This window comes from Apis florea, unplaced genomic scaffold (assembly GCF_048593485.1).
Source record: "Apis florea isolate Af1SG1 unplaced genomic scaffold, ASM4859348v1 contig_1914_pilon, whole genome shotgun sequence".
NCBI classification, from domain to species: domain Eukaryota; kingdom Metazoa; phylum Arthropoda; class Insecta; order Hymenoptera; family Apidae; genus Apis; species Apis florea.
The window spans coordinates 2,420,668-2,433,074 of record NW_028256504.1 but is presented as its reverse complement, the minus strand read 5'-3'; the positions used below and the strand labels follow the sequence as shown (position 1 = coordinate 2,433,074).

Below are 12,407 nucleotides of genomic sequence, written 5' to 3'. Positions count from 1 at the left end.
CATACATATATGTGCGAATGAAAAAGAACCACCATTTTAGTCGATACTTGCAAAACTTTCCAATAAATTGTAGTATAAAAAAAGTGAAAAAAATATATTCTTATACACGATATTTCCTCAAAATACTATAAAACTTTCGAAACCGATGGTTCTTTAATTACTTTCGAGCGCAGTACACTGGCATCGAAACTTTTTAAAACTATAATGAAAAGAAGTTTCGAAAGATCTGTATCCTCTTTACCATGCAAGTCTTGTCCCCCAGATTTATCGTCTCCACCATCTTCGATGGAGACGAAATTTTTCATAAGATCACTTTGTATCCTTCCTTAAAGTGCAGAAAAAATCTTCGTCATATCGGCTCTCCCAGATTGAAGAAGAAGGTTAAATGGCACGTTGAAGACATTGCACCTCAGCCGAAGAATCGATAAGTTTTAAACGTAGAACAGATATTCTCTGAAATAAAAGGTTAAACGATATATTATTGAACGATAAAGTAATGAAATATCCTTCGTTTCATTCACTTTCCACCATTTATTTGATAATTAGAGCAATCGTTCAAAATTGCTTTTAATACTATATAAGATAATTGGTAACAATTTTAAGTATAATTCTTGATAATTAACGAAATATATAATAAGTGAAATATTTGAAAAATGAAAAATTAAAAGTAATGAATAATTACATAAATAGATGAATGTTAAATATTAAGATTTAATGGCCATTAATTATAATTGATATTTTTGGCTATTTATTTTCATTGAAACTTTTTTCTTGAATATTTTTTAGTAAATTCGAGTGTTATTGAGAAAATAAAATATTTTTAAAAGTTTAGAATTTTAAAGAAATTTGAGTGGATGAAATAGATTATTGACTTTTTTTTATAATTTTGAAAGTCTATATAATATTGAAAGAATTTGAGTTTAAATTTGAAAGATTGAAATGAACTTTTCAACTACTAAATCTTAATCAAAATTCAACAGCTTGAAATCAGAGAGGTATCAATGTAAACGATGTATCTCTTCAAACACAATTTCTTTCGAGTCTCATCACTTTAAATGAACAAGCATCATTCGAAACAGAACGTTCTATTCAAATTGGTTATCTCTGTTATACCTCTCTCGACGCTTTATAACTAGATTTTCTTTGCTCGTGAATTCTTATAGAAGAAGATGAAGCTTATTCTTGTAAAAAGGATTAGAAAATTGAATGAAATCAGGAGAAACGAATCTTGTCAATTCTCTATTAATTTATTAAATTATATCTTCTCAACAAATTTAATGAAAAATTCATTTATATATTTCAAGATATGTTTCAAAATAAAAAAAAACTAAAGTTTTAATATATTTACAATAATTTAAAAATTAGGTATAATTTTAACAAAATTTTAAAATACAAAATTTTTTATCATTCTTTATAACCTTCTTTTTTAAGGATATAAATTACAAAATCTTTTTTGCACATCTTTTTTACAATCACTTTTAAATACATCTTCGTCCAAATTCAAACAAACAAAGGAAATGTTCTGTTTTCGAATTTCTACTTCCGGCATTGTAACTTCTCTGCATAACTGTATATCCTGTTCATGTCAGAATATCCTATATCCAGGCGTCAGTCAACAGTAATTAAACGCTCTGGTTAATTTCACATGCTCATTGTACTTGTCTATGTACGACTTTGGCCTTTGAGTAACTTTGTGATTTCTTTTTGCACTTTGTTAATTCGCGACACGAATTAAAAACTCTAAGTTCCATTGGCCACGGTTCATTCCTCGAGGCTATATCGATATTCAAAGTTATCCACAACAGCAACAAGTAACAAAGTTCGCCGCAATCGATCTAGTATCGTCAAATAGCTTTTCCATCTGTGTGTAAAACTGGAACTAGTGAAAAACTCTGTCGACAGAATAACTGTATATTTTTCAAACGTTTGAACTCGAAGCCGCGAATTATTACTCTTTGTTTTGTCATATACAAAGTATCTTTTTTATCAGGAGATCTAAAGGCAACGGCATTTATTACGTATATCTTTCAACTTGATATTGGTTGCTTTATCACAATAAAAACAGATTTATTTTCCTTGTCTCTATCTTTGTCACGAAATCATTTCATTCTATTTTGCTTCATCTTATGTAAGCTTCAATGAATAAATCAAAATCGACAATATCCATTTTTTTCGTTCGTTTCTTATCTCTAGAATCGATCCTTCAAAAATACATACGAATAGATTAATATTTATATGCCTTATTCTAGAATTTTACAACTGCAATAATAATATTAGAACAATGAAACCTGTCAAAATGATGGATTTCATATTTTTTGGTTTATGATTATTGAGAACGTGAAAATGTTTTTGAAAAAATTATTAATATTCCAATCGAGATTTGTTGTCACAATATCGCTTTAGTTACAATCATTTATACTTGTGAAATAGATACTTAGATACTACAAATAATTCTAATGTTCCATAAGTTATATAAATTTATAAAATATTTTTAATAGACCATAAATAGATCATAAACTTACGTAATTTAATGTCCAATTACTCATAGATGTAACTAACGAGATCGCACCTATATACATCAGTTATTGGAAGATAGAGAGAGGGGCAGGTGTAAGAGGTGGAATTTAAAGCGGGATCGGGAACAGTCTATGTACAGACCGACTTGGTTTCGTGGAGCGTGGAAATCGATTTGTCGTGTTCACGCCCTCGAACAGAAGGGAGACAGAGGATGAATGCAACGGGTAATGGGATGTAGGATTAACCCGGTGAAGAAGGATTGCCCGTTCCTTCCTTTCCGCGAATTACCTTCCTCTACTCGAGGAAAACGCTCCTCGGTAGTCTGGCACTACGGGTTTTCCATGGATGGAAATGTTGCCAACACCACTCTCGCCTTTAAGATCTCCACTCAACTTTTCCTCCGCAGTTTAATCCGCTCGAGGAACGTAAATCTCGAGCATTGCGGATGCTCATCATGGAACACAACGACGACGCGACGAGGATTTTTGATGTCGATGAACGCGATTGAGATGAAGATCGCGATGGAAATTTGGAATTTTTTAGAGATACCGTCTTTGATCTTGCTTGTGAAAATGGTACAAGTAGCGTAGAGGTTAAGAGTGAGATTATAATGAGGGGCAGTATATAGTACTTTTTTATTCACTAGGCTAGTAATTATTATTTACTAGCCTAGATTAGATCTAATCTTCATTAGAATTGTAAATATATGATTCGTTGATGTATATCTATAATTTGATCGATTTATGGTAAAATTAAGGATAAAAATTAAAGATAAGAAGTGATGTATGATATTTTTTTATAAAATCTCTCAATGTAGTAATATACGATTTATGATATATAACTGCCTTAACTTTCGTATAGACTAATAGACTTTGAGAGAATCTTATTAGTTAAAAAAAAAGTAACTAGATAGATAGAACAATCTAAAAAAAAATACAATTTCTTAAATAATAAAAAATTCTTCTCTATATACTTTCCAAATTATTAATTTCACAATACAGAACAATATTCTAGGGAATAAATTTTTTTTTAATAAATTAATCTCTAAACAAAATAATATAGTTATTTGTATGCACATCGAGTTTCACATACTAGGAAATTTTCTACTTTGAAATTTATATTGTTAACGCGAAGTAGTTCGCGTAAGTGGCGTTAAGACGTAAATTAGGTGAATTTCGAAAACTCGAGGAATTAATTTAAGGTAGGCGATATTAATTTATGATTACGTTGTAGATCGATAAGTTCAGGTATTCGATTAACAGTCAACGTCACTGCTTCTCACAGGGACAATGAATCGAGTGTCTCTCGACTTTTAAAGCCGATATTTCAATATAAATATCGGTGATTTAGATTCAAAAAGGGTGCAAGCTTCGTATTCTTGGCATAAAACCAGAAATAGTGTGGCCCACTTGCATTCGTTAGCTCGAAGTGGATTTGTCAGCGCGGGCAACTCGAGTTAGCGCGAAGAAACTGCTTTCTTCATTAAAATGTAGAGTGTTCGTCTTATTACCGGCCATCGTTTTCCATCGTAAATGACAGGTGAACGAAGAAAATGAACAATTTTCATATTTTAAAAATTTATAATTACAGATAAACCACAAAATGACAAGATTTTGGATCATTAAAATAATTGTGTATTAATTAAATTAATTTAATTAATATTATTTAATTTATGAACTAAGTAATAAGGTTATTGCGTGAACGAATAATCATATTATCGATATCATGCCTGCAATATGAGTTTCGAAGGCTTGATGTAAATATATTATGACATAATTTGAAACTGTTAAATATATGTATGTAAAGTAGAGTAGGAAATACGTGTTACTAGAATTCACGATTTGTCATTCACGATATAACAATAATTTTATTACATGCTTTCTTTTAATTTAATCAAAAAGCAATTTTCAAAATATTAATAATTAATGAAATTTTGTGATTGCACGACAAAGACACGAAATAATATTTCGTTGAATTTATTTTTGGATAATATATAATATAAAATATCTTTTTTTTTTAACATTATCGTTAATAAAAATCAGCTTATAAATTTTCTAAATTATATATAATTATAAAGTATTCGTAAATTAGAGATTTTCTGCTCGTTAAGCCATTCAATTTATCCGCAAATAAAGCTGCCTCATTTCTCTCACTCTCCCGGGAACGTTATTAAAATTACTTTCCATTTGTCGCATGTAACACTGATATTCGTTGCCATCATTATAAAGCTTTTGATTCTGACAAATTTCTCGTCTGTCTCTATTAAAATTAAAGTTAAACGAGATCAAACAGAACAGAAGATTTAAAGAAAGAGAGAAAAAAAGAGAAGAAAATCATTTTTTTTCATATAGAATACTGAAAATATTCTAGACTTAATATAGTCACGTTTGTATGTCAAGTTAACTCGTGTTAATATCTAGGTTTTCTTAATACAAAGTTTCCTTTAGAATATTTTCAAATCCAATTGTATCTTTATTTGTTACATTTTTTCCAATTTATATTATAAATTTGCGATTTTATTATCTAAAAATTACTGAAATTAGAAATTAAATAATTTCAAAAAGTTGTTAAGTAAGATTTGAATCTTTTCTCTTCAAATTTTTCTTATACAAATATATAGATAGTTATTATGTAAAGATTATTTTTTAAAACAATGATGAAAATAATTGGATATAATTATATTTCTATCTGAATATAAATGTTAATTTTATTGACAGTATTTGTATTTTTTAGTGATTGCAAAACGAATCTAAATCAAGAAATTTAATTTAATCTAATATGTGAAGTAATGGAAGAATGGTAACGGAAACGCAGATTTACAAATGAGCGGGAAAATATAAAAGAGAGAACTATCGACGATTGTCTACGATATTCTAGTCAAGACGATGTAATCTCATAAACGTCTCGTGTCTCGATTACATCGAATGGATTTAATTTGTCACCCCTATTGGACAGCTTGTCAATATTTATCAGCTGTTTCCATTTGTCTTATTGCGTCCTAGACGAGAAGGTTCGACAAAGATTATTCTTGTTTTTTTCTTTCTCATTTTCTTCTTAGTTTTATGAAGCATGAGTAAAGTTAATTGTTCTCTTCGAGAATTGCTTTCACAGTCTTGTTTATCAACCTTTAATAAGAAACAATCATTGATATAATTGCAACATTAAGATTATCATTAACATAATTTTGTTTTATTAAATTTTAATAAAATATCTCATTTTTAAAAAGACAAAAATTAAATTATATCATTTTTTTCTGTTAATGTCTATTTGACATATAACTCAATAAAAATAGAATATATTTTCTTTAAAATAAAAACAAAAAGAATATTCTACTCCATTTCAATCCAAATGAATTCAAAAGGATCATTATATTTAATTTTCATCTAAAGTTATAATAATTACTAGTATATTAATTATATACAAATCAGAAAAGATATGATACTTTGATGATAAATTGTAATGATATAATGATAAATAAATTGAAAATAGAATAATAAATCTTGTTATGTGGCAATCAACATGTTATGCATCTATTTTAAAACTTGTATAATTCATTATATTCTTTCTATTTATTCTATTTATACTCTTTCAAATCTATTTAAGAAGTTTGTCAAGAATTATTTTTCATTATCTTTATTAATAAAATAAATATCTAAACCAATCGATTATTAATAATAAAATAAAAAAAATAATTCTTGTCCATAATTTTCATGTTTACTTTACTTTTATTTATTTATTTTATATATATTTTTATATATAATTGATCCTAATTTTAATTTAATTTAAAAGTAATCATTTAAGAAAAGAAAAGACCAGGTATTTTTTAAAACCTATCTAAGAGAATTCCATTTTGCAAAACGATAAAAGCGTCGTTAACCAGCTCGTAAAAATGGAGTCGTGAGAAAAGCATTAGATGTCGATGTAGTAAGTAAATTTCTCCGCAAAAAAATCGAGTAACGTCGAAGTTGCAGGATAATGGCGTTTCGCATGCAGCGGTGGAAACTTTTCCTATAACGAACGAAAATAAAACGATTCGAAAGTTCGGCGGAGAAATTGAAGAAAAAATTTCACGTAACAAAGGAGGGAGAGAAAAAGCGCGAAAGAAAATTGTTAAAAAATTTTTAAACTTAAAATGGATTAAATACGATAAGGTTAAATACTTAAGGAGATCAAAGAATTTAATTTACAAAATATTTCAAGATCTCTTAATTTTCTATGCAATCATTAATAAAAAATAAAAAAATTCTATAATTATAATAAAATTTACACGATTTTGAATGAATATTCTATTCTCTTCTATCCATTAAGCAATACCTTTCTGGAAAATTTTTATCTCTGTTAGTAGGGAAAATGAAGGGTTTCAATGAAATTTTATAGAATTTATTCTCATTAATAGCGAAATATTTTTATTTTTGATAATTCACAAAATTCATTTTAAATTTTTAATTGTATCTCAAGTTTATTTACCATTCATCCATTCATCCTAAAATTGAAAAATCGTTAAAATTACTTTCGTACGATTAACAAGATTAAAAAATTTCAATCTCCATCCTTTTTCCAGTTCCAGCAAAAACGACCGGGCAAGTTCTTCTCGGGGAGGTAGACATAGCCGTGCAAGAAGATGGCAGGAATGAAATAACGACGGAAGAATCGTATTCGAAAAAATGCATCGTCGATGAGAACACGTATTCACACGGCCAGACGGTAAGTAAACAGAAATCACGATCACTCCTATCCCTTTCTTTCTTTTCGCTATTTTATTTTATTTTATTTTTTTTTTTTTTTTTTTAATTGACTCTCACAATTATAAGGTACGAACGAATACGTGGTGCCAGAGATTTTTGTTTTCACGCGATAGATATACCATGTGAAATGAAATACCACTTTGATAATGTTTGCGTACATCGAGATTAATACACGTGAAATCCAGCAGACGTTTCCATATGTCGACCAAAACGCTTACACGTATCGTTCGATAAAGGGGTTTGAAAAATGCACAGGAAATAGAATATTCACCGGATCTATCGAGCGAGACAATTTCAGCCCAAGTATCCAGCGTTTTATTTTATTTTAAAAAGTAAATTTGTATTTATATAATTTACCATTTTAATTTTTCTATCAAAACGATAGAAAATATTTTAAAATACTGGAAAAAGAATTTTTTTTTAATTTTCAATTTAATTTTTGTTAAAATAAATTGTACATTTTTTTTTTTTTTTTATAAAATTTTGGTATCGTCACGTTTGAATTTGATAGGAATCAATAAGGAAAATAAATATACAATTAATTGATAGATGTACGAGATAGATACACGTTAATTAATAATAGAGATCAATAACAATGGCGAATAGCTGTGTAGAATCAATGTGCATATGCCAATTAACGCAGTTAACAGTTTCCCGCTTTCGGGAATTGTCTCTCCTAATATTTATTCATTCCTTATCTCTCGTATCCTGTCTACGTATTAATAATCTGGAATGAATATTCGTAGATATATATAGAGAGAGAGAGAAAATTTCACTCGATACGTTTGAAATAATATATCCTATGTTTCGGACAAATCAATAAAAAAAAAGTCAGATTCGAATGTGTATTAAAGATATTCGAAAGATATGGAATGCTCGAGCATTCGGACGAAATCGGAAAAAGTCGGGTGAGCTCGGGAAAAATCGGACGGGCTCGAGTAAATAGCGGTAATACCGACCGATCCAATTATTTCATTACTACATTATCAGTTCTTTATATTTGTTCTTTACTTATACATATATTTTCTATTGTGACATATTTTTCGTAATTCTGGCAAACTGGAAAAATTCTTTTAAAAATTCAGAAAAATTGATTAATGTTTCAAATATCTATTTTGAGGTTAAATTTATCTATATTCATAAATATTTTATTCTTTGAATATATAGAGATATTCGATCGTTTTTACTCAATATCTAATTGCCCAAGTATTCTCTTTTTTTCAAGTCTAACAAATATCCTATCCTTTCTATGTAACTGATACAAGTTCTATCCACTATAATTTTCAATCAACCTTTAGTAACTTCCTATCTAGTTCAAAGCTAACATTCATCATATTTCTCATACAAATTCTCGATTACCCTCTTTGAATACAAACGAATCTCTGTTTCACACTGAAGCATATAGGTTTCATGAATAAATCTATGTTGCTATGCATTAAATTAACTCAATTAAACTAAATAACTATAATTAAGATAAAAACGATTTGATTAAACAATATAATAGTTTCAAAAATATCTATATTTAGTCATCTCTGGACCAAAGGCCTATTGCAGAATTAAAAAGAAATTATACTTGTAGCAAATTTCAATTCAGTTTTGTAAATAAATCTTCGATGTATCGTGTGATATCACAGATTCCAAACAAGTTTCATTCAGTCGATCGCATTATTACGTTACTGGCTATCTTGTGGAATTTCTCGCAGTGAGACATGCATCTCTGGTGCACGTCGAACAGGCGCGTCACGTTCCAATAATGTTATCGATGTTACCGACCGAACACAGGGATAAACTCGAACGTTAATAACGAACGAATGAACGAACGGAAGGCGATCTCGACAAGGGGCCACTGTGAAAAATGAAATACGTGCAACGAAACGATTATACAGTTCATTGCGATCGTCTCGAAGGTTGGATGCAAGGGAAGGTTGAATGGCAAGTCTCGAACAAGATTCAATTTGTGGACGTGTCTTTTCGGTATTGTTACGTGATATCGATACAAAGTGAATGGTTCTGGAATGTTTATTATTTTGTTTTTTTAGCAATAAGGAAAATTTTTTTTAAAAGATTTCAAAAACTAAAATTTGAAACTTGTTCTTCACTGAAATTATTTCAATATTGTTTCTAAAATATTTTTTTTTTTTTTTTTATCATTTAAAGATATCAATTTCGTCGAATTGTATAAAATAACACGAAAAAAAATGTATACAATTGAAAAGATAAGATTGAAAAAAAATTCTGAAAAAAATTAATTAACAAGATCGATATTTACAAGTACTTATAGTATTTCTTTCAATGGTGACACTTCGTTAAAAAAAAAAAAATAAATAAATAATTCAAAATCTAACGAAAGCTAGTATTTTCTATATATTTCATTGAAAATTGCTAAAAATAGGAAGAAAAGCGAAGCGTATTAAAAGAGCTCGACGAGTCGACGAAACGTGTCATTAATTACTATATATGTTCCTCTCTTAACGAAGAAACGTGAATCCGTCGCGACGGCGTCGCCTCTCGAAATTCATTGGAAGTCATCCCGCAGGGCCACCATTAATTAATAATATTAACGCTCGACGTGGCATCGACGAGCAAAAGGACATCTTTCGAAAAGAAGAGGAAAAGGGGAGAAAAGAGAAAAAGAGAAGAAAAGATAGCAGATATGAAATCGAATAGAAAAAGGAAAACAAACGGAACGAAATCGAGGAAGCAAAAAAATTAATTTAAAAAAAATATAATAATTATTCGAATTAAAAAAGGAATCGCAATAATAATATAGGAAGGAAATATAAAATCTAATGAAAGAAGAAAGAAAGAAAGAAAGAAAGAAAGAAGAGCGGATCAAATTAAAATTAAAGCAGAAGCAGAAAATAAGAATAATAATAAGAAGAAGATTTGAAATTGAAAAACATTAGGCGGGAAATTTAAAAAGATTTTTCTTCTGACAAGTTATTAATTGGATAAACAAAAAGGTATGAAATTTTACAATTAATATAAGTAAAATTGTAGAAATAATTGAATTTGGAACGAAGTCGAGAAAATTCGAGACGATCTCGAAAAATTTAGGACACGTGATCATCTTGTTGTAACAGTTATTACGTTATATAATAATTATTCGAAAAAAAATCGAGAAGAATCGTCATCAAAAAAAAAAAAAATTAACGCAAGTTCAAGCGGCAGAGAAAAAGAAAAGAAGAAAAAAGTGGAGGGTGAAGAGTCGGAGAAACGCCACGAAGTTATTAATTTCACGACGCGACGACTTTCGATCTATTCTCACAGGTGTTGCCCGATAACGCTTCATCCTATTAATTGGACACCTATCTCGAGAGAGGGATTGTTGTTACTCGCACTAACTTCTGACGAATGTCAGTGAAATATTTATAACACGTCGAGAACACTTGCGAAAATATAAAATTCGAACGAAGATTATAAATAAAAGTTCTATTATTCAAATTTAAATTTCTAATTTTTTTTTTTATTTATTCCTCTTCACGAACGAATATTGTTTATTTAAATCGTAAAATACAGAGATTTAAGCGAAGATTGAAAATTAAAATATTGGAAATTTATATTCTTTTTCTTTTTTTTTTTTATTTATTCATCTACGAAGAATAATTGTTTATTTTAATCGTTCAAAGTCACATTTATTGCGAGCAAATGTGCGTGGAATACGTTTTCGCAATTCAGATTAATTAGCGATAGATGAAGATCTTGTTAAATCTTAACAAGTACATCCGAATAAGCGCTCTTCAACGAATCACCGAAATACACACATATGTCTCTTAATACGTGAATAAAAAATTAAACGTACATTGTGCATTATTGCAATATCCTTAGAATCAAAGACGAATTCTATTTAAAATGATAAAAAAGGAAAAAATAAACTTTCTGATTTTCATTTACATATTTAATTAATTGTAATTTATGATATTATTCGCTGAAATTACATAATTTTATTTGTACTTTTATTACTGAACGTTGCCAACAGTGCTATTTCATGTTTAAGTTGGTACCTACTTGTTTTCTTTCATATGTTTTGTAACAGCGCCACTGTCTCTCAACAATATCCAATCTATCGCTTGAATCTTTTCCCATTTAATTTTAATCTCCCTCGACCTATAATAATCTCTCTTATTTACTATATTTACTCTCATATTTACTATATTATATTATAATATAATAATATTATACACTATAAAATTGTAATATCAATCCTCCTCCACTCGTACTCTCTTTCTCTTTCTCTCTCTCTCTCTCTTCTAAAAAGTCCAATCCAAACAACGTATCTCGCTACGGGGATACAAAAACTCACGCCAAACCTTCTCGCGCGAAACGAGCAACGATTTTCGTCCTTCTTCACGAACGTAACAACGAACGTATGAATTTTCTCCTTCCAGATACCGTCATACGACCCGAACTCTCATTGTCTGTGCGTCGCGGGCGAGGTGTATTGTTGGTGGCAGAATTACAATCCGAGCACCGATCCCTCCGCCGGCCCCTCGTTCCTCCCATCGACCACGATAGAAAGTAATTACACGCCGTCCCTGGAAGGAAGCACGGACGCCGTCGACAGTTTGGAAGCTTCTGGTGATCCGGCGGAGGAGGCATCGCTCGAGCAGCAGCAACAACAACAACAACAACAGCAGGGATACGGGGAGATTAACGCGACTTATTCCTCGACCACGTCGCAACCGGCCCCGACTACGTGTCTCGTGATGGGTAATGGATCGAGCCCCCTCCCCCTCCCCCCTCCCATTTCTCTCTCCCGCGATTCTTCGCCGCGAGATATCGATTCATACACGCGGTTAGAAAGCCGTGGGGCGGAAGGGGGAGGGGTGGGGGGAGTGCAATTAGTGTCGCGTCGCGCGGACGGATTTCCCCTATGCGGAAATATAGGGGAAATATCGGGAGGATGTATCGTTGATCGACTCCCCTTTGTGGCACGATTGATCGGAATGGCAGCGTTCCGGCCCTTCGAGGCACGTCGAGCGATGCTCGATGTTTTGTGCTTAACTGGCTCGTAATTATTGTTAGGATTAGGAGGGCGGGAAATTTAATTGGAATTTGCCAATAATGATAATAAGCTTTTCGATCGAAATTATATTTTTCAAAATGATGAAATACGAATATATTTTATGTTATGTCGAAATCTTC

The 12,407-nt window shown here is 30.3% G+C and overlaps 1 protein-coding gene across 3 annotated transcripts in view; it reads left to right on the top strand.

Annotated features, from left to right (window-relative positions):
• LOC100863282 (uncharacterized) overlaps window positions 1-12,407 on the top strand; it is a 77,346-nt gene that overhangs the window by 62,933 nt on the left and 2,006 nt on the right. The window contains exons 1-4 of one of the 3 annotated variants that reach the window (XM_086913926.1): window positions 3,650-3,718; window positions 3,802-4,056; window positions 7,079-7,221; window positions 11,651-11,972. In XM_086913926.1, coding sequence (XP_086770052.1) covers window positions 4,050-4,056; window positions 7,079-7,221; window positions 11,651-11,972 — 472 coding nt within the window. In that variant the 5' untranslated portion in view covers window positions 3,650-3,718; window positions 3,802-4,049. Of the gene's footprint in view, window positions 1-3,649; window positions 3,719-3,777; window positions 4,057-7,078; window positions 7,222-11,650; window positions 11,973-12,407 lie in introns of those variants that run through there. The other 2 variants (XM_086913935.1, XM_003691015.4) reach the window with 2 other exon arrangements.